The sequence below is a fragment of the Neodiprion virginianus genome, chromosome 1 (assembly GCF_021901495.1).
Source record: "Neodiprion virginianus isolate iyNeoVirg1 chromosome 1, iyNeoVirg1.1, whole genome shotgun sequence".
Taxonomy (NCBI): Eukaryota; Metazoa; Arthropoda; class Insecta; order Hymenoptera; family Diprionidae; genus Neodiprion; species Neodiprion virginianus.
In genome coordinates this window covers 27,867,569-27,890,109 of record NC_060877.1, presented here as the reverse complement: position 1 = coordinate 27,890,109, position 22,541 = coordinate 27,867,569, and the positions used below count along the sequence as shown (strand labels likewise).

Below are 22,541 nucleotides of genomic sequence, written 5' to 3'. Positions count from 1 at the left end.
AACAGATGCAAGAGGATAAAGAAAAAGTCACCGAGTTGGCGGAGACCGCCCTACATATAAAAATATGTAACATATTAAAAATATAATATAGAAAGATATGTATATATATTTTATCAGAAAAGTATTATCTGTTGTAGATTAAATTTGAATGTTAGAAAGTATCTACAGGGAATTAAAATGATACGGATAAAAAACGAAAATAAACATGTTGTTTATTATTACTATTTAACATTAATAGAGTTTTTACATAAATTTGGCTTCCAAAAATTTTCATGTTATGCTGAAAGTGCCGTGAGAAAAGACGATCAGATCTTACGTTCAGAAAGCATATGGTATTTTTTTGCTACACTTCGAGAAATTTTCATGTTAGGTACATACATACTCTGCAGGTTTGCGATGTCAAATGAAATCATTTACTTTTTTCCTTTTTTCTGCGGATGCTGACTTGATAAAAAAGATATGTTCATTTTTGGACCTGGATATTATACTTGGTATAAATTTTCGGACAACTTGTACTTCGAGAGTTCATAATACCTGAGATAAAGTGCGTATACTTAGTAAATAAGTAAATTAAACTTAAGAAATGAAAAATACGAAACAACCGTGAAAGAATAATCTTACGATTGGCAGGTGTAGATCTATTATTATTCACACTATTACCTATTTCTAGGTATAAACATTAACGCGTACATATTTTAAGACCAAAGATATTATATTAAATATTATGTATAAAATTATACGTAAGCTTAGTTATAAATGTTAGTGTAATGATTATCATTATTATTGTTTTTTCCGTGGCTCAGTATACATATACATATAATTAGCTCGCCAATGACCAAACGATATAAGTCTATTATTCAAAAAATATATACATATATTATAATACAAACAATTAGTTTTCATTTGTCGAAATTAAATAAGACGTGTTTTTATTAATAATTTACCGCAATGTAGGCTTATTTTAGCAGTCTCGAAATGAAACTGAGCCAAAAATTTTTATAATGAAATTACTCTGATGCTTAAAATTTCGGCGTTTCGATCTTGACATATTTGCTGCTCGAACACATATGTTAGGAACTGATAGATTTTTATCCCCAGTTTGAATTGTCAACTGTATTTAAAACTTGTGTAAAGTTTGCATTGATTTTGCGCGAGAGTTACGGGAGTGTAATCGTGAAGAAAAAATATTGTACAAACTTGTGACTGAGGGGCTGTGATGTGTTGCGTTGAATTCAATTAAGTGCGGTGGCTAAATCTTGACGAACGTTAGTCTGATCTGAAATTATACATTATCAAAGCACATTCGTTTCACGAGGTCAAACCTTGAATCATTCCGTATAATCTTACTCTTTTCACTCATTCGTATAGGGGTAAACAAATGATATTTTGCACCGGAATTGTATGTTCGTGTTCAATATTCCATTATCAAGAGTTCGATTAGTATCGGATACAGTAAACGTGTATCATACTTCGACTGCAGCATACTTACTTTGCTAAAAAGCTTATCTTAAGCTTGTGTGCATTGCCTCCCAATTGCGTAACCGATCACGATTATATGGGCAAATATGAACTGTATATGCACGAACATTCCAAAGACTAATCTTGTCTGACGAGAAAACAAGCATATCCGTGTTAACCGTTCAGTAAATGAAAATCAAGTAAAACATAATAATTGAGCAACTGTAGTTTTTAACACTGATTGCGATAAGCGCGTGATATTTCCGTAATGAAGTTATGGTATGTAATAAGGGATACACAGATTAATCGCGTGTTTAATAAATTGAGTAGTTTTGCATTTCTTATTGGTAAAAGTACATGCATTCGTTTGTCTCTACGTGCTACGTGAATATGAGTCAAAAATAATTATTTTTCTTTATATAAATCTGTACATCTCTTGGCATATAGTAGATTTACATAAATGATAAGGGAATAACAATAACTTAAAAGTAAACGATAATTGTAAATGATAAACAATAAATTCTAAATAATTAGGTATCTTCGTTGTGTAAAATAGAAAATACATTTTTTTTTACACTCCAAAGCCGGTGGTTTATAAAATAATATTCCGAGTAACCACTCAAGAATCCTATTTTAATAATTGTAAACTTAATAAACGAAACATGTATTCGAAAATCCACAGATTTTGACCCAGTGTTGATACATTTTTGTTAAGTATTTGCAATGCGAATAAGAGATCTGTTGTACGAGTAGATGATTTTCAACTTTCACGGAGCCACAGTTTTCATATTTTGGTTAGCCGTGGAAAATTTAAACGCCAACATGCTGTGAGACATGTTCAATTTTCTCCGATATATAATCGTGATGTATTATCGTTTTCAATTTTGTATAGATCTGTCGGTATGCTGCTGGAAAGTAGATAAGCATGTCCTTCCAATCCTCGTATCGTAGCGTGAGAACCTCGACAATCGTGGCGGCACGATACGTGTGAGTGTGGCTTATCTATATTTAATCAAAAGTGCAACTTTATCACTCGAAAGTGTAATATGAATATCTCGCTGTCATAATTCTTACATCCGGAATGAATCCTTGATGTAAACCAAAGTACTCCTTTGCCTGGAGAGTTGCGCAGACCGTATACATCCTTGGTCCTAAATTCGCTAAGACTTCTACGGCTCCGCGTTGGATGAAGTACATGGTTGAGTTGCAGTCTCCTTCTTGTACTATAAAATGTGTTGGAAAGAAAAGCCGTCTTCTCATCTTTCCGCAAAGTTGTCGTAGTAGGTCTTCGTGGCATCCTCTTAAGATGTTGTTCTGGAATCACGCATTGATGGTACATCGTGACGGATATTTTATACTCCAAGGTTGATTTCTGCGGTTTGCGATAATTGAAGCATACTTGTCACGATTATTCAATAACGCGTTCTTTAAACTTTTACCCACCTCAAAAAGATGTTTTCCATATGCAGCAACCATTATCTCCTCTCTTATTGATGCTGGTGCTTCGGCCAATAGTGCTGGCTGACTGCACCCTCTCTCGAGGAGCCACAAATTTTTAGCATATCCCAAAGCTTTCTCGACAAGAGGATACGATATTTGACCGTCCTTTAAGTAATCTTTCATTATCGACATTGCGGTGTCATACTTAGTCAGCGTGTAAGAGTAATTTTGTACAACGTTCGAAACGTCTCCCATAAACATAGCGACGACGGGTACCATAGCCACAGACATAATCGAGCAGAAGATTATTTCTTTAACAGTTCCCGGTCGTATGTCACCAAATCCTGTGGTTGTTACCACGGCGACAATGAAATAGATTGAACAGATGTAGGGATATTGACAGTTTGACTTGACGATCCATGATTCTGGAGAACACTGCGTTGGACAACCGATCAAGTACCAAACGCATGCCAGTATGTGCAACAGTAATGTGAAACTGCTTATCATACTGGCAAGCTTCGTTGCCAACATGTTCACGTTCAGTTTTTCATACTTCTTTGTGAAAAACAGATACAAATGTCTAGCGCGCAACAATCGTCTCATGCAAAGGAATTTATACCAGAATATTCGAGAACTGGTCGCGGAAAGGCAGAGTACTTCGACAGGGACTATGCTTAATGCATCCAAATAGAATTGCATCTCTTGCAGTGCCCGAGCGCGTATTAAAGTAATATTGTCAATAATGTCGCCACTGTCGTCGTGATATTCAGTATTGTAGGCTAGAAACAGCATGGCCAAAGTCAGTACATCTAGGGCAAGTCCGGCGAAAAAAAGCAGAGGAACAAAAGTTTGAGTGAACGAAAATTGATAAGAAGTCAGCAGGCTGGTCAGATATGCGATCGGCACTTTCAACAATGAGATTCTCTGATACGTGACTGGAAACCAAGCTTTTTTGTAAGAGTCTTTTTTCTTTTCTTTCGTATCTTCCTCGTCCGAAAACCTCGGAACATAGCCCATATTTTGCAAGACGCAAATGTTAAACTGCTTCCTTACTGAGGGATAACCTCTGGCCAAATCGTAGAAGTTAGTCGTTGATATTATCAGAGTGTCCACGTGTTTTGCAGCTACGATGGTCATCATGTACCTAAATTAGGATAAACAAGAACCTTGCAATACACGTTTACGATCGTCATTCTTAATCCTTTTATAAATGAAAGTCATGATGTAGATGGTTGTGAAAATTTATGCAGAATCCACGCTCATGACAAGTTTAGTGGGATGCGCTTGTACCTCACCTGGTTGCTGGACTGTTGTCAATATTTCCGAATATGCTGCCTCTTCGTAATTTACAAAATAAGGTGCCATCGGGACCAATGACGTCAACTTCTCCGCGATGAACTATGAACATGTGTGATACAATGTCATTTTTCTTAACGATTTCGCTACCCTTCAAAAAATTGAGCATTTCCAAACTGGTTGCAAGCTGTCGTGTGAAGCTTTTTTCAACGCCAGCGAAAGCGGGTACGACGGAAATAGTTTGTTCGTACAATTGAAGCATCACATCTTGTCTCAGCGCGTGATGAAATTTGTTAAAAATCGCATGAGTCTCTATGCCATGTGTTCGCCACCACATATTCTCGAAGTGCTTTATTGCCCTGTCTTGAATCACGTTTGGTATGCGTTCCATCTTCATAAATGTCACCAAGTGTCGCATGCGCTCTTGGTATAGCATCAAGTTTCGGTTTACATTCGCCTTGCCACTTGATACGACGACGATTATATACGTGAACATCAAATAACCGACGATTATGACCAACGCCGTGTACAACATTTCTTTGTCATCCTAAACCGAGTGAACTCAGTTTAAAATAATTCATCCGTTAATTTACTGCTGACAGGATATTTCATAAAAATTGTCTTACATGCGCAGTTATGTCGCCAAATCCGATACAGTAGGATGTGGATACCATCCAGTATACCGCTGTTAGGTAGAGATTAATTGAGTTCTGCATTGAGAAATAGAAAGAATTTTCACTGTGACCGATCCAAGATTCCTTGCTGTATTCCACGTAAGTGGTACCATCCGGTCGTTCCCAATATGTACAAGTAAATGCGATTGACAAAGCGGCTAAGACGTTGATGAAAATGAAAGCTACCGGTAAGAATTTAAAAAAATTCAAGGTCAGCGATGATCGAGCCAAATTTGACTCGTACAGCAGCAACGGTGACGGCAGTCTGTTGGACAACAGAAATTACGTGACTCGTGCGTTTTATTTAGACTATATTTTCGATATTCCTAGAGCATCCCTGAATGATCATTTTTCACCTTAACTTACCTATACAGTTGTACGATCTTGTTGAGAAGTGTTATTTCGTTCGTGGAAAAACTGATCTGCTTCGCTCCATCGGGATGTATTGTTGGCTGATGTGGTACCATGTAGAGTGGTAGAGCCCCCAACAAATCTATAGCGAAGCTGTGGGTCAGGTAGTGCTTGGCCGTTGACAGAGGATGGCTAATTAATAAACCTTCGTCGTTGTAGTAACACACGTGCAAACGAATGTATATATCGAGAAAGGCTAGTATGTCCAGGGCGAGTGCTATCCAGACAATCCCTCTGAATTGCAGAGAGCTGTACGTTAAAGATGGGAAAATAAATCCGCTCAGTAAAGCAGACGTCATACGGCATTTCTGTAAAGTTATTAATTTACGGACGAGGGTAAATAAGTTCGTGGTGAGATGTGTGGAAAAATTACGTCACAGACCAATCGTCCAACCTCCCAAAATTGAATGAAAGGACCGTTCGGTGTGATGGTCCTTGACATTAGCATGTACTGTATAAATTGCAAGACTCCTAAGTCTTTGAAGGGTCGCGTGTAATCGATATTCACGTCGTGCTTTCGTCGCTTTGTGAATTTAATCCAGCTTATGTCAAGGTGGTCTGTGAAATCTTGAGACTCAAGAGCCGATCGGCTGAAATTCAGCTTTCGTACCAAGTTGGAGTTTCTGACCACCTCGATTAATGCTGCGGAATAAAGCAGAATTATAACCAGCGTTGGGTAAACGAGTGATTCTGGATTTTATGTACTCACCAGAAAAACGTTCGTAGCTTTTTTTGTCACTTGAAAGGATTTTTTGCAAACTCATATGTGATATTCTAATCAGCTTTAGGTGCGTCACACTTCTGATATCTTGCATCGACGGTTTTCCCAATAACATTTCCATAACCCCGAAAAATTCTTTAGGACCCAATGTTTTTTTGTCTCGATTAGTCAGCACCGATATAGCTTCGCAGTAACCTTCTTGTATGATGTAAAATTCTCGATACATCTCGCCGGCGTACGACACTATTTCTCCTGCATTTCATAGCAATTAATTTTTATTTTACCAGACAATAATTAACGCAAGCTGAAAGGTAAGAGAAGTTTTCACCTGGCGGTAGAACGTAGATCTCAACACAATTTGCAAGATCGGTTATTGTCTCGTCGTTCAGTTCTTGTAAGATTGGGACTGATCTCAGCATCTCACCGTGCATGGCGATGAGCAATCGTTTATTCATATTCGGCGACAAATCCGCGAATAAAGGTATATCATTCAATATCTTGTATCCTTGATCAGTTTGCCATTGGAGGTCCAAATAGCTGTATACTCGTCTTTGAATAACTTCCGGTATGTCATTTTCCTCCATAAACTTTTTCATCACAAAGACGATCTCCTTGTACGCAACTTTGTCGAGAGTAGAGAGCATCAGCGTTGCCGAACAATCGGATACCAAAGCATTGAATAAAAGAGCTCCGATTACCTGAATATTTTCAATGTTAAACGATATCGGAGGAGAATCTTGGAGTAGAATTTTAAAGCCTGAATTTACGACATTCAACGTACCAAGAAAAACAACATGGTGATCATCTCTTCCAAAGTACTGGCGTTAATGTCTCCATAACCAGTTTGCGAAAGTACTTGCAAAGCATAGTAAAAGCTCAGTAGATAAACAGGGCTGTCTATCATGTTGGCCTCGGAATTTTGAGTTAGGATCTGGTCGTACCAGCTGCCCGTTACGCATTTTTCGTAGAAACATGATTGCGTATAAATAATCGCCCCGATCCAATACGACCCAAACACCAAGCACAACAGATATTTTGCCATTCTGATAATCTTTATATTGACATTCAAACTTTTCTCCAAGTCACTGATGGCTCGAAATACAACGTGCACTTTCAACACACGGTTCAATAGAAAAATAGTCCCAACACGTCCGTTGCTGTAGAAGCTCATGTAAAACGCTACCTCTTTAGCCGGAAAAACGGCTAATATGTCGAGTAGAAATCGTAACTGCTTTATTTTCATCGCCGTTATTTTCTTCACCTTATTTTGCAATTAGATTTATATTTTCAAGTCGTTCCGACGAATATTTACTAAACAATGCCTAAATACACACCTCTACAAGTACGTCACGAGTCAAGTCTATAGCTGTTGAAATTTGCACGTAAATATCCAAAATGTATAAAATATCTATAATGACTCTGACAGTTAGCAGATCATCGGTCATGTAACGTTTGAAGCATGCGAAGTATGGATAGAGAATTGCCGCCACCAGAACAGCGAACACAATCACGCTTTGCCAGAGTGTTAGAAACAACGTGTTCGGTGTTAAAATCCAAGGCCATCCGGTTTTTATGCAAATGTCGTATCGGGCGACGGCTGCTTCGGTCGCCATTACGTACATGTCAACTGTAACAGTACAATTCGAGTTCTTCCATAAGTTTCGCATCTCTCAGTTATTACATATTTCTATTGTAATCTACGCACCAGTAACCTGCGGATTGAACTCTGGGTTTAATGGATACGTATTTATCTGACATATGGTATGGTCAGTTTTTTGCTGCTTGCGAAGTCGATTTTTGAAGATTTTCAACGGCTTTCTTGGCGAGGGATAGCCGAGACTGATATCCTGCAAAGCATTTTCTACCGTATTTTCTTGCGCTCTGAATGTTACGATTCGTTTTTTCGCGTAATCCAAGCGATCTGACACTCTGTAAAGAGATAATTGATGATGCATAATTTTTGACAACACAAAGTTTGCGTCTATCTACTTATTTCACCTTCACTCGTGTGTAACGTTAAACTCAATAACCTCAGAGCTAAGATTCTTTGAAACTAATTAGTAGTACGTGCATTTGCGTATATAAACCTTCGATTCATTTCCACGTAAATATCGTGAAATACATTATTGTGCGCAAATAAGGCGGCTTTGTGGACAACTTGAAGTTCGCAGGACGTCGCGGTGACAACTTGACTTTTGCATTCAATATTTAGTAGCAAGGCTGCATCGCCGAGTATCGTACCAGCTGTTAAATTTAGTATAGAACTCTCGTTGTCGTCCGATGATAAAATCTGTTCGTTAAGTATTCACAGAGTTTTAGTCAGAGCGTCTATGTGTTAGGGTGGTTCTTATTTTCGTCATACCGGAATTTCTTCGCGCTCACCCGCCAAAAGTAATCAATGTATATAAGAAAAAAAATTGGCATTTGGCAAATTGGAATTTAAAAAAAATAATACTGTTGATTGCTTAAAAAAATCTAATGATCGATTTTTGAAAAAAATTACAGTAGTTCTTCGCTGATAATCTGATAATATTAGATTTACGACATTCATACAGTAATAATCAGTTTTTTCAAAAAAATTTCACATGCATACATTTTTCTTCTATAAAAATTCGAAGACTTGGAGGGGCGTGTTAAAGTTATCGGACAAATTTGGAGTTGCGACCAATTTTGTTTTCTATATATGTTGATTAGTTTTGGGGGATGGGCGTGAAAAAATTCCGACATGACCATAATAAGAACTACCCTGGTATCTATGTACCGGATAAATGAACCTCGATAAGTTCTGCAGCTTTAATTTTTTTAGATAATATCAAAATGTACAATTATGCTTCAAGTCGAAATTTTTTTACGTGCATTCTACAAAAATTCACTATGTTTCTTGTCACGTCTGTGTTATGTGGATTTTCTTTTCTCGCTACTGTATCATTGCATTATCGTACGAAATACTCACACTGATATTTCCTCGAACTACATATATCATACGATCAATGGGGCTTCCTTTCGTGTATATAATATCACCGCAGTTGTAGTATTCGGTGCGTGTTCTCAGTGAGAGATCTCGCAAGTATGCCGAGGGCAGGCCGCGTAGCATTACGGACTGGTGAAATAAACAGTGCAGTGCTGTTACACATGATTTCTCGACTGGAGTCGATCAATGACGCTCTTATATGGTCACTATGCAATTAGCTCGTGTTGAATTTAGCACGAGGTGTGATAATCAGTACGTGTCTCTTACGTCTCGCTAATCCTTGAGAAAATTATACAAAGTAATAAAATAGGAGTAAAAATGATCTTTCGGATAAAAATTACTCTTATGAATGCCAAATAGTAGCGATCCAAGTAAATTTCCTTTTGCAGCGTTAACGGTAAATCCGCAAACATTTCAGACGCACTAATTGCTTTTTTGTACTTCCAGAAAGACTTGTGAAATTCGATCACGCCGTCCCGCATGTCCTTCGATACTTTAGCTTGCACCTGAAATAAAATAATTTGCTGAAGTTTGGAAAACGAAACACTTTTCGTTTAAAGAGTATTTTTTTTTCTCACGATATTACAGATTCCGGCATGCATTAGGCACTTATCGGTGTACGGTCTATGTCGAAAAGACGAACGATCATTACAAATTACCAAAATTTCTGCGATGAGGTGCAGCTTGTTTCGGAATTCCGTATTCCTTTTAACCGCCTCTAATATCCCGCTCGTTAAACTGCCGATAAAGGCTGCGACAAGTATAACAAATCCCGTGACCATCATTAACAACGTATACATTTGCTCCATGTTATTGCGTGCCGTGATTCCACCAAATCCAGTGCTGCTCATAGCGCAAGTTGCAAAGTACAGAGAGACGAGGTACCATTCCCACGGTTCGTTGGTTGTCAATTTCTTGCTACTCGATATCGTTACGATCCAACGTTCGCCGCATACGGTGCATTGTGAAAAAAGATACCTGTAAAAATGTTGTTAGCTATTTTTTTTCCAATTTCCGCTTGACGACGCTAACGTTAGGTACTGACCAGAAACAAGTGTAGGTGTGCAGAGTAACTAGAAATATTACAATGTATGTCGCGAACGTAATCGCGATAGCAACGTTTCCCACCATGTCGGTTAATTGTAAGAAAAAATTGATGGGTCTGTACATTCGCAGTACTGGTATAATGACGGAGACGAAGTCGATGTAAATCGGCTCATCCTCCGGCGAGTGATCTGGCGAAAGTAAAAGAAGTTTTATTTCTCAAGGGCTTCTAGGGATAGTTTCGAAGCCTTTCGATAGTTGGTGTAATTTTCTCTCTGATACCTAATAAAAAACGGATTGGCATTCCTATAACAACTCCCAATATGTCAAGTAATATTAAAAATATCGATCTCGCCTTGAGCTCTCTTGTGGTCCTAATATCTTCTAATCGCCAGTGTAATATCGACGAACAGATGTCGACGATGTACAATATGTCTAGAAGCAAATTGATGATAAATGATATCCTCTGTTCTGCTTCCTGGAATAAAATCGCAACGGGTTTGGATGTATACGAACGCGATAGGAAAGAGAGATTATCATGATATACCGTAAATGAGCTCTACCTCTTCCGCTTCAAAAAATACTTCGTACGTAGTCATCATATAGACCGTAATAGTAACCAAGACTAGAGACAACTCCCAGGTTTTTGCGAAGCTCAGGAAAACAAAACATTCCAAAGTTGAATCTATCGATACTCTAACAGGATAGTCGTCTTCTGTGTCAGTATCCTCGTTCATCTCAAGCGTGAGGGAGTCTCTTGTGTTCTGATTCAGCCTCAAATTATTCCCATAAAGTTCGGTTTCTTTGGGTACTTTATCCTCGAGTAAATGCATTTTTCAATAAGTATACTGTTACGTTATTTACGAAGGATACTCCACGTTGTTTTTTTTTATAACTATGAAAAAGGGGTTATGCCGATAGTTTCACATTTAAATACGTGAATAATCATAATACTCGATGATAAAGCTACTAAAAGGATTTGAAGAACTATTTTAAGGTTGTCAGCCCCACCGTGATCTTGCAACGTAACACTGGATGATACCGTGTCTTTAAATGACGAATTTTAAACCGTCACCAAATATCACATTCATCATATGAATTTAGTCGGAAATTATCACATGAATATTATGTATACCAAAACAAAGTAGGCGTTACGTGTTGCAAATAAGATGAATTATAAATTGAAATAATTGGTATGTTCATAAGTTTCAACGATTAGGACGAGGTTCACAAGTAAATCTGATATTTGCCATTTGATACAATGATAAAAAGACCGATTTCCAAGGTTAGAAAGTATACATACGTAAATAGAAAAGATTATTGAATTTTCCTAAGAAAGCAATCTAATACGACGAAAGAAATACTTTGCTAATTCTAGAAAATGCGGTTTTACTTGGAAACGCAAATTATTGTTTCGACGACTTCTTGTTGAATCCTATAAAATTTCTTTGAATTGCAAACTCCTTGCTTTCGCAATATTTGGCGAATCTCACAGATCCCTTCTCTGTGTGCATAATATGACAGATTCAAAAGAATAAAGTATTTTACCACAGGTATTTTTATTGCTGATATTTTTCCTCTACTATTACAATTCTGACGAATTAACATTACAACGAGTCCTAAGCTATCGCCTAGAACGCAAAAGAAAAGACTCGATGGACTTACGCTCTGCGCGATATAACATAGGTGTAGAAAAGAGAGACAGAACTGTATGCATAGTACGTTATCATTTACGACGTTATGGCATTGGTTCATTTCTCCGGCAGCCATACTTCCGTATTCAGCCCCAGAGAGCCTTGTAGAAATTCGTTACAAGGGTCATCGCCCAAATGGCCGAGTTTCCCGTGAACATCTTTGGCGGCTTTCAGGTACCTGTATACAATAAATCGCGAATACAATTAGCCAACCTCCGCTCTCTTAATTGCGGTTCGCATAATATCCCCAAGTTCGCTTTACCTACTTGTAAATGCACATCACCGTAGTTTTTATTTCCTTTTCGGCGATGCGCGGCGTTTCGCTGAGCAAGGGGCTACCCGAGTGATGTACGAACTCCGTTGTTTCCGTCGGCTTCGAATGCGTCAGTGGATACGTACGGATCCATCCTCCTTCGCGGGTCACGGGGTTGCGCCAGTCCTTTCCATTGTCCCAGACGAAGGGCGGCGGTGTTGAATTGTTTCCTTTGAAACCACGCCGCATTACTCTATCGACTGACAACGGATTGTACCGGGACCAAACGTCACCGCACGCGTCCGGAATCGCCTGTCGAAACTGCATGTCACGCGTTTCCGCTCATGATACGAAGAAAGTTTTAAAGGGTGTTCAATCACCATCGTCAATGCTGGTCTATAGCAAAATAATCTAGCCTATGCGACAATCATCTCGCATGGTGAATTTTTTTTGAAGATCTACCTATCTCGATCCTTTTCTCGAGTAAAAACAGTTGTAAAAACGTAATTTCAACAATTTGAAATGTTGACTCAGCTGGGTAACTCTCAGAGAACAAAATTTTCATGATATCGGAACAAGAGACTCGGTTAAGGCTAAACGAATGGCACAAAGCTGAATTTTGGGCTTTTTTAAGAAACGAAATTATGTTCATTTGGATCAATCGATGAATCGGAGACATTACTTGCCATAGTTTGGGGTTCGGGGCAAACGTTTATCAGAGCGATCGATTCCCTTCCCATTTTGCATCGTCTTTTCGATTCCTTGCTCAGGTAGCAGCGCGAGGATCGCTCATCCTCGGCCTCCTCTTCACTTGTTGCCCAAATCGTAAAAAGAGATAATCCGGTATTGCAGACCGGGAGACCCAGCAGGTCGAACATGTCGTGAAGCAGCGGCTTCTTCACTTCAGAATCAACCTCGCAGTCATTCCCCAGGGCTGGACTGACGTTGACCTTGTTTCGAGAATGATAGACCCAGTGACTATTTGTCGTTCAAGTGCAGCGAGGTTGAAACGCGATTCGCTGAGCGTTAATTTCCTTCAATTTATAAATTCGTCACCGACCTCTATGAGCCAAGGTTTCAAATTCTCGTCAATGAGAACGTCGAAACCAAAAAACTCGAAGCAGTTCGAGGACCGTGGAATTCCAGCCGCTTGACTAAGTATCGTAAGGCTGACGAGACAGGCGATTCGCTGCCATAAAAACCAGTCGGAATATCCAGACTGTTCCAGGTATCGCCTCAGTTGTCTCAGGGTCCACTTGCACCCTGAAATCGGCACCGTTAATTCATTTCCTAATTCCATTTTTCCCCTCAATCAAATTTCTGGTCTGCGTATAATTAGCGTGATTCTCACCTGCTCCAACCCTCTCCTTCTTCTCCGAGTATCCTGGACCAAGTTTGTTCAGAGAGCAGTTCGTGAGGTGTCGGAAAGGGTTGTCCAAATTGTCCAGCGAAAATTTCTCTGTTGCAAAACGAACCAATCCTTCCTTGTAGAGGTAAATTGTCAGGGGTTTGTAGGAAGGCACGCAGACGTACAGTCGAAGATCGAACTTGTAGCCCCCAATTAGGAGTGGATTCTTAATGTACCTCTGAACCACAGCCATGTTGTCGTACGTCAGATCGCTCAGCTTCTTCACGTTACCGAAAACACGAGGCAGCCTGGTCATTACTCGGCACTCGAATTCTGAGCATAGTTTTCAATCAAGAATAACTTACTCGAAATAGAAATATTCCTCTGCCCTGACTTTGACCAACTGGCTTGCAGATCCATACCCTGTCGTCCTTTTCATATCTGCTACAATCTGCCGCTAGCTTCGTGTATTCTAATGGAAGATTGTATCCGAGGGGGCTGAAATTCCACGATAATGTGTTTGTAGCACGTACCGATCTGATGGCTTTAAATACATTTCGTCCGCTCTTTTGTGTTTCCACATATTTTCACCACCTTTCAGCAGGCTTAGAATCGTGCTTTGACCAATCTGTCAGCTCGAAGTTGGTGAATATGTGAGGATGCCATATAGGCGAAGTATACCTCATACGATTGCACAAGAAAGTATCGGAACGTTCTTGCCTACCGTGAATCGCCAACACGAAAGCGCTGTTTACCTAAAGTCATATATCGATCCGTAAATCTTCTTCATACACTTCAGATGTCTCACCAAATTGTCCTTCCGGCATATCGAGCTTCCCTTTGGTATGTGATTGGTGAACTAGAGGGACATGAATTACATAGGTAACAACGAACGTCGTACGGACACGTTTTATTACACGCTATTCGTAGAGCTCGCTAATTACCTGCCAAGGAAGCAACGTTTTGTAATGGTTTGACGGGAATCCTCCGGAACGCCACCAAAGATTCCAGCGATCCTTGAGCGTCATGTTATCCCCTGTGTACTCACGCCAACCACGCTCGGTGCACACCTACCGGAAGTTGTTAATATTCGCGTATAAGCTCGCCGTGCGTGATTGCAATCAATTCAATGCGTTATCCCCGCGGCATTACAGTATCAGGACAGAAACTGTCCTGGTATTTGGTAAACTGTTTCGCCATTGATTTTGGTTTACGGACAAGTCGTGCTTTTGCTCCATATCTTCTCGCGGTGTTACGAATCAGTTTAATTAAGGCCTGTTGTTTTTATTCGGATCTTTGTTTCGACTTTGTTACGCTTATTCCGACGTGAGAAGTGAAGAAAATATCTGATAGGCCGGATGATAAAGCATCGAACTTTCATTAGAAACATCATTGGTCGTGACGCCTTCACAACTTTTACAATTACCAACACGCTAGACGCGATGAAAATAGAAATTGTGACTGAAGCTGCTGTGCTATTTTAAATTCTGAACCGTTAATTTCGCGAGTGAATTAAATCACCGCGATACCGATGATAAATCGTTCGTCATAAAATCGTCGACTATGTTGAAATTTAAGTGACGCATCGTAAGAAATACAGGCTGTTCAATCTGTGTCTTATCGTCAGAGATATACATGTGTGTACATTTATAACTAATTTCAGAAAGAAAATAGGGATATAAATCATGGCAGCTAGGATCATATCGATATTCGTATATGCGACTGTGCGATACACGGTACCTTCCTCTCGTACCTTGAAAACTATATTATTTAGTTCAAGGTTGGCTAACTCTGTAACTGTGCTATGCTGTAATTGTGAATAAATTCGCTGCATAAAAAGCTCATCGTGACATGTGATCTGATTGAGGTGTTCCACGTGTATCAATTAAGTCTCTGAAACTTTTTAAGAAACAAATTATGCAGTTGGTACCGTTTCGCGTGTTTCTTTTTTCTGTTTTTTTTTTTTGTTCTTTATTCACTGAACTCTGGCGGAAATTTAGGAAGTTCACGGAAATTAGCCCTCAATCTTTTTCCCAAGTACTTGATGATCGAGTTTATGTTGTCGTCGGCGTAAATCACGTGTCTTCAACTTATGCATTTCAGAATCACCAGGTATACGTTACTTGAACTAATAGATGAGGTCCCGCGCCGTTTTCATTCAGCCTGAACACGAATGGTCCTTCCAGGTAGTTTAGTGCCATCCCACAGTATAGGGCGGCAGCCACTTTCCAGTAAAATATCACAGATTGATATACAACAACCTATACCAGGATAATGTGATGCGTCAGATGTATGGAAAATCAATAAATACATACAAATTTTTTTCGTCTATTCTGTTCTAAAAAATAACCAACGAAATGCTGCAGTGCTGAATATTTTAACCAAATTCTGCCCTCCATTAAATATTAAAAAAAAATACTCAGGTCAAAACTCGGGCTTGCCACGAAGAGCTGCAAGCTCTTCGGAAAGGATACTGATTACCAATTCTTGAGAAATCATTTTATCGGAAAACTTGCATGAATTACAAGATCAATATACTTCTTATTATGAATCTTTTGGTTCTCCACGCAAGAGTTGTCACGCAAGCGATTTTTTTTTTACGCTGGAGATTGCAGTCGACGTGTCAACTCACCAATTGATCAGGCATTCCCGGATGTTGATGTCAAAAAAGGGTGTCAGAATTGTTGGTGAAAACTCTCACGCTAATAAAACAATCGAATGGAGTGCTTTTGGGCGAACAAGTGTGGGGTGGGTGCGTGCAGGAAAAGTTGGCACCGTCTATGCGGATACCCGTGCTACCGAAAACTTTCAAGATAATAGACCAATCATGTCAAAAATAATTTTACTTAATTATCCCTGAAATACCAAGCGAGCTTTTGAGGCTCTTTTCGCCAAAAAGGTGGAAGTTCACGTTTATTTTTATATCCATGCTCTTGATTTCACTTACAATTAGAAATGCTCACAATTCATTGTATCATTTTAATTTGCATGAGATTCAGATTCAAAACCGGATATTCAAAGAATGATTTTCAATTTTTTTTACCCAAATGAGGTGTTAGAACGGTGCCGAAATTAGTATAATATTGACGTAATGAAAAATAGGAATAATTCCGAATTTGCAAATTTTGTACAATTTTGAAGCAATTGAGTTTCTAAACTATGAATAGGTACGATTTGCTTTATTACAATCGATCGAATTTAAGACAAATCTAAAGTTATGAATAAACGATTTTTCATAAAAATGCATTGTTATTTTAACTTGCGAATGTTAATTTCAAGGGAATCAAAGGATTTTCCTTTTCGTTTTTCACCCTAGTACAGCGATCTAAATGTGGGTACGACTATAGGTAGTACCGTGTTTGGTGAAAGGCACATACTATAGTCATTTGTGTTTACTCGAGATTGTTTACTTTCCGCGTTACAGTACGGTAGAAAATCACGCCGCACGATATTATAATATTTTCGTACGAGTAAACATTTCAATTGAAATGCGTATGAAGGGGAGAGAGAGAGAAATGAGTTTATTACAAGTCTTAGGATGCTGTAATCCTCTAAGGATTATGCAACACGTACAGAAAGAAATCAGAATTAATAGTAAATCATAAAACTACACCATACGTAAAGTACAACGATAGCACGAGTGGAGAAGGGTACAAATTGTGTATTCAATATTACATACTACGTACAGCTGCTACCTGGTACTAAGAAAGTCTAAAAGCCTCGACTCAAAACCAGCTAACTTACTTCTCGCACAGCAGAGGGAAAAGAGTTCCAAAGGGAAACTAGTCTCAAGCAGTACAGCAAAAAAGATAGAGCGTGCGTGTGTCGCGTTTGCATATCTGTATAATGTACATATTACACAAAAATATATTCGCGGTGGCAGAAACGTGTGAGAAAAAAAACACAACATCGGTTCGAAGAATAACTTTGGTGTAAGATTCTCTAAAAGTACGAACTTTCTCACTTAGTATACATCGTCACGTGTTCATTGGTTAAAACTTGGCGAGTTTCGCGTCCCATCCGAGGGTGAATAGATGCCTTTACGGAGAGCCAGTTTGCTGCTTCGGGTCACGATCCCCTCTTGTCACGTCATCGTCCGAGTCAGCTGCTTCCTAGACTGACGCACGAGCTGCCACCACGCTCGTCCCGACGCTCGTGACGTCGCGGCGTCGCCGAAGACGCTAAGCCGTAGGATTATCAGGGAGGGAGCGCTCCGGATGATCGCCCGCGTCGCCGCGAGTCAAACGTCGACTGAACGGGCTCGACGGTTTAGATTTAGGTTTAGGTTTAGGTTCAGATTTGGGTTTGGGTTGATGCCGAGCCCAGAACGGCGAACCGTCGCCCCTGAGCCTTGCACTTATGCTAAACGAGACGCGGTTGCGATATCTGTGTTGGGTAGAATCCGCGCTTATATCGGGTGACTCGTTTCGTCAGGACGACGAACAACCCTGCAGCGATACCCCGTCTCCTCGCTTCCACCCCTCGCCGCGGGTTGCGGGTAGCAGAGACTGAGCTTTTCGTGTAGGGTGACACGGGCCAAGGGAGGTATTTGTTTTTGCCTAATAGGTTGTTCTCCGTGATTTATCTCCTCGACAGTGCCTCCATCCTTCTCCAGCGGCTTTCGGTGCCCTGATACAATAGCCCGCCGCTGCAGAATATGCGAAACAGAGGAATGCCTGTCGAACGTCTGTTTGGTTGACAAGCCGGATGATGGGAATCGTTTCGCACCCTTAGACCACGTTCCACGAGGATCAATCGTCGTCGGAGCTAATTATACGATTTGCATTTCGGTATCGATTGTCGATCATCCCGTACGCGGATATGGGTATACACCTATCGTCGGCGCAGCGAGATAAAATACGATACTCACCCTCGATTCAGCGGTGAGCACGCAACGTGAAAACTCTTCCGCTTCCCTTTTTTCCGCCCTCCTTCTCCGTTCGCCGTTTCGTTACCCTCTACACCCTATATTATCCTGCTTTAAGGCCACATGCAGCGTTTATCTTATTCGCGTGTTTCTCTGGGACTGCACGTATGCCAAAGGGGGGCTTGATCTCCTGAGGGGCAGGCACGAAGGAAAAGAAAATTAGAATACCTCGTTCGTTACTTGTTCTCTTCGTCGAGATCTCCGTTTCCGCATTCCGAAAATAGACGGCTGGCTACGAATATTACTGTCTCTTTTTATGGATTCGCCAAAGCTGATACTCCTCACTCGTGTAATATTTTCCTACCATGCTTAACGCACAATTGGCCAAGGAAACGGTCAGCGAGTTATAGATCATGTCCTTAATTTGGGCCTGGTGAGGTAAGATGAAGAAAAGGGTAAAATTCTGTATGGCGAGGTACCGAAGCAAGAGCTGCGTCGTGAACAGGTGGGGGTAAATTAGTTTTGGAAAGGATTCCAAGGAATGGAATGCGGTCGATATACGTAAGCGAGGGAGTAATTGGCATTGTAAGGCGGAAGAAATTGCTCCGTGCCCTTTCGCGCCTACGTGTTCGGTGCAGGATCCGCATCGTACAATTAGCAGAAATAATTACAAGCTGTTCAACTGCGGCTAAGGTCACAAGACTTTTGTACATATTAAATACACAGCATTGAGGCTGTTGCGAAATAGCGGCGTGCGGATAATTCATTTATACTGTCTATAAAATGATAAGTTTTTGTTATCGGAAAGAACCAGGGAATCCTGAAAAGTGTAACAAGGTTACAATGATACAAGCGCAATCGATAATTGTCTTCGGCAATAGTTATGGCATGTATATATAATCACGGAATGACAGGGTATGAAATATTCACTACAGCTATATATGCATATAATTTATTGTTATAGTTTATATACCTTATCGAATGCGGTTCATCATGTTCAGCAATTAATGCTGTCATCAAATAGCCTGCAACTATTGATAGCGATCGTAATTTACGTCAGATTCGTTATACCTGGGTTTTTTATCGATATCGATACCCTTCGATTCGCTGTCATTTATTAAATTTTTCTTATTTTTTTTTAAATTGTTGAATACACGGAGGCCTTGGAATTTCTGTACAACCTGCATAACACCTGTGTATAATTGGCAAGGAACAAGTGAGAATTGAGTTAAATACGACTATTTATTTTATTGTAAGCAACACGTAAGGGGATACATAGGACCTTTCGGGGACTCATACTTAACGTAATTGATTTTGAAACTTTTAATATACAGCTGTTGGTGTCGATCGTCAATTAAATTGAAAACGCTCGAGCGATTGTAAATTTCCAACAATTTTTTTCACCAACTGACAACGTTGCTCTCTTTTAGATTTCAACTAACAATGCTTGTTCTTGCCTAAGAACAACATCAAGTTATTGAATTACACTTCTGCAGAAATCTTCATCAAACATAATTAAAGTATTATATCAATTAAAAATTGCGACGTCCGATTGTTATATAATTTTATTTTCCAATTAAATATATAGCTTAAATTCTTAGATATTATGCGTACTGTTTAAATCTTAATTTATTATCCTCGTTATTGGTAAAAGATGTACCAGTTATTTTCATGACTATTATGACACAAGCTTGAAAATGGCACTAAAACGGTAACCTGGCATAATATTAATATGGCAACTGTATTGCTTTGACTGGATGCGCATATCCATTTACATAAACGATGTACTTATGCATATGATTACTGTTACCACTATATTAGATGATCGTATTCCTTATCGTAAAACTGATTCTCTCACGATCTCGACGGCGTTCGTTAGTTTCTGTGTATCAAACGTGCAGAGCAACGAAATGCAACGCCGTTGAGAGCTTTGACCGAATACCAAATTTTTATTTTTTACTTTTTGTATTTTTTTCTCTCTCTCTCTCTTCAAATAAAGCTATAACATATAATACGCGAAAACTCACTATATAATATATAACGTATTGATAAAAATATGTTAGACTTTCAATACGTACCTATAATATATTTATTTTTCTTATCATTTTTGACCAACAATTGATATTGTATTTCGACTCGTTTAATAATTCATTGATTTTTATCAACTGTTTTCTATCCCACAGGTTCGGTTCGATATACAATATTTTTAATAAATTAATTACATCGTTTGGTAAGATGAAATTCTTATCATAACTCGATATTCTGGAACCTAAGGTCATGCCCGAATTGGATTACCGCTCATTTATTTAATTTTGTATCGGAATAATCCGCAATGTCTTCGTGACTGCAGCATTTTACGTAAAGAAATCGAAACGCGCAATTAAATATGCAATTTTGTATAATATTTCTAATTGGCAAGACGACCTTCGCATGTTTCAGCTAACTTGATTTGCTTTCATGCTGATGCTTATGAATTGCTTGTGGTATTTAAACTTCACCCACTTTCGTCAAGTTTGTGAATTAAATTTATAAATGACATTCGCGCACGGAAATACTTTTCGGTTTTGTAATTAGAATTATTATCGCAAGCGACTCGTAAAATGTTGTAATATGACTCGAGAGGGTGAAATAAATCTTCTTTTCACTGTTTCTTACAGATAAATATAATAATTATCCTCGCACAGTATGGCATAATTAATTATTCGTACGCGGTTAATGACGGCTTCCGTAACGTGTTTCTGCTTAGGAAAATTATAGAATATAATTGTAATTGTTATTTTTTGGTTTCAGAGGTCGGATATTCCCTCCGCATTAGCGCGCATGATTTTTGCAGAACGGACGACCTCCTTTCGCGTAGAAGCTTTGACCTTCGAGATTCTTTTTACACATCTGAAAAAAGGTAATACATTGAATCTCACTTCATTATACCTGACACGTGAATCGTTCATATCGTTGTATCGAATTTCATTGACTGCACATTGGCAAATACATTCGACCGATATTCAGGCCTGTATCGAATTACAGCGTTCAAGAAATGATCGATCTTACACTAATGTTTACAAATGAATTATTTACCGTGCAATTGAAGCACTGGCTGTGATAGTTGTTGCTCAAAGCTTCGACCCATCTATCGCCGGCTTCCACCGGAAAACCGCATGAGAAACATTTCGTCGTGAATAGTTCGTTCCAATCTAAAACCAATTCAATTGAAATTAGCATCGGAATACAAGTGGGCGATAGATGCTGAACGCGTATCGCTTTGCTACCACATTTTATCAATCGAATACTGACCAGCCTCACAGTAGGGTAATCCGTCTTCCAAGAAGAACGGATTATTTCCGAAAAGCTTGCCGCAGTATGAACAGTTGAAGCACTCAGGGTGGAAATGTTTTCCAATGGCGTTGAGGCATTCCTGAAATAAATTATCAAACATTTATCCAAACGTAAGAAATAAACTGACTGATTTGGGATTGTTTGAAATTGTACACAATACGTCATAGTTGAAAATAGCGAACAGGCACACTCACCCCTTTGATTTTGTTGTTGCACTTGCTGCAAGGTGGGGCAATGAACTGTTCGAAACAGTACTCGCAGTATAATTGTCCCTTCTCTTCCACGAACCCGATATCCTGGAGCGGTCGACGGCATTGCGCGTTTACGCATACAAAATGGTCGGGGCACCAGATGTTACCGAGTGCCGTGATGAACGGACCCCTGTGTCAAAAAATTTCATGTGAAATAATACCGTTCGTGCAGAAGCGAATGAACGGCAGATAAAATTCTTCATGCTTTCTCCGTGCTCTTATGCGTATATTCCCCACAGCGTGCTTTATTAGCCACGTAAATTTTATTTACAAGAGGATACAAATTTAGAACTTGATTCTCGCCCCCCACCCCATCCCGCCCACATTTCTCTACGCCAACCCACGCCGCGGTTTGTAATCGATGTGAAAAGGCTATAAAAAGCGGAGAAGTTATATTCTCCCCTGAGACTTATAAAAGGAAAGATAGAAGTCCATTGATAATAAAAGGCCCATAAGACAATTGAACATGCCAGGCACGCGGGGAAAAAGGTTAAGTTTTATTCGTGTAAAGCACTGTTCAGTCGTGCGTTCTTTGGGCAAAATGTGACCCGTGAGACACGGAAGCGAAAATCACTGTTTAGTCGCCTGGCAGATTCAATTCATCAAAGCAAGGTTTAATCTGCTTTCCACATTAACGGGTAGACTTGAGTTCTACGCACCTTGTAATCTCACTGTTACAACTGTGGCACACCGGTTTGAAAGCCTTGTCGTTGATCAGGTTGTTAGTAATCTCACGTTTAGCTGTTGACATCGTGCACTATAATGTTAGTCGAAATACAA

The 22,541-nt window shown here is 39.4% G+C and overlaps 3 protein-coding genes across 3 annotated transcripts in view; all 3 read right to left on the bottom strand.

Annotated features, from left to right (window-relative positions):
* Positions 1 to 1,833: 1,833 nt before the first annotated feature.
* On the bottom strand, positions 1,834 to 10,848 carry LOC124310265 (uncharacterized). The gene is made up of 15 exons (XM_046774078.1): positions 10,579 to 10,848; positions 9,313 to 9,477; positions 8,088 to 8,290; positions 7,706 to 7,929; positions 7,335 to 7,627; positions 6,782 to 7,261; positions 6,329 to 6,698; positions 5,989 to 6,252; positions 5,674 to 5,921; positions 5,235 to 5,587; positions 4,821 to 5,133; positions 4,194 to 4,741; positions 2,902 to 4,042; positions 2,533 to 2,772; positions 1,834 to 2,460 (listed from the first exon to the last, which is right to left on the bottom strand). Exons 1-15 carry the CDS (start codon positions 10,846 to 10,848, stop codon positions 2,269 to 2,271), a joined length of 5,304 nt encoding a protein of 1,767 aa, XP_046630034.1. The 3' UTR covers positions 1,834 to 2,268.
* A 721-nt stretch (positions 10,849 to 11,569) lies between these two features.
* LOC124301039 (probable tubulin polyglutamylase TTLL2) lies at positions 11,570 to 18,460 on the bottom strand. The gene is made up of 10 exons (XM_046755682.1): positions 18,406 to 18,460; positions 15,434 to 15,571; positions 14,255 to 14,380; positions 14,066 to 14,169; positions 13,676 to 13,808; positions 13,314 to 13,590; positions 13,023 to 13,225; positions 12,649 to 12,912; positions 11,976 to 12,283; positions 11,570 to 11,887 (listed from the first exon to the last, which is right to left on the bottom strand). Exons 1-10 carry the CDS (start codon positions 18,448 to 18,450, stop codon positions 11,767 to 11,769), a joined length of 1,719 nt encoding a protein of 572 aa, XP_046611638.1. The 5' UTR covers positions 18,451 to 18,460; the 3' UTR covers positions 11,570 to 11,766.
* A 940-nt stretch (positions 18,461 to 19,400) lies between these two features.
* The window catches only part of LOC124310264 (uncharacterized), a 32,611-nt gene continuing 29,470 nt past the window's right edge, over positions 19,401 to 22,541 (bottom strand). The window contains exons 13-16 of the mRNA XM_046774077.1: positions 21,705 to 21,891; positions 21,469 to 21,589; positions 21,253 to 21,368; positions 19,401 to 21,066 (exon numbers count right to left, since the gene is read on the bottom strand). Of these exons, the coding sequence (XP_046630033.1) occupies positions 20,989 to 21,066; positions 21,253 to 21,368; positions 21,469 to 21,589; positions 21,705 to 21,891 (502 nt within the window). The 3' untranslated portion in view covers positions 19,401 to 20,988. The remainder of the gene's footprint in view (positions 21,067 to 21,252; positions 21,369 to 21,468; positions 21,590 to 21,704; positions 21,892 to 22,541) is intronic.

Coding starts and splice junctions, on each gene's coding strand:
- LOC124310265 (XM_046774078.1), bottom strand. CDS start 10,848: ATGCATTTACTCGAGGATAAAGTACCCAAAGAAACCGAACTTTATGGG. Junction 5,588..5,673: donor CTTTCATTCAATTTTGGGAG/GTTGGACGATTG, acceptor ATAACTTTACAG/AAATGCCGTATGACGTCTGC. Junction 4,742..4,820: donor TTGGCGACATAACTGCGCAT/GTAAGACAATTT, acceptor CACTCGGTTTAG/GATGACAAAGAAATGTTGTA.
- LOC124301039 (XM_046755682.1), bottom strand. CDS start 18,450: ATGCGGAAACGGAGATCTCGACGAAGAGAACAAGTAACGAACGAG. Junction 12,913..13,022: donor TGAAACCTTGGCTCATAGAG/GTCGGTGACGAA, acceptor TCTCGAAACAAG/GTCAACGTCAGTCCAGCCCT. Junction 11,888..11,975: donor ACGGTGATGTGCATTTACAA/GTAGGTAAAGCG, acceptor TATTGTATACAG/GTACCTGAAAGCCGCCAAAG.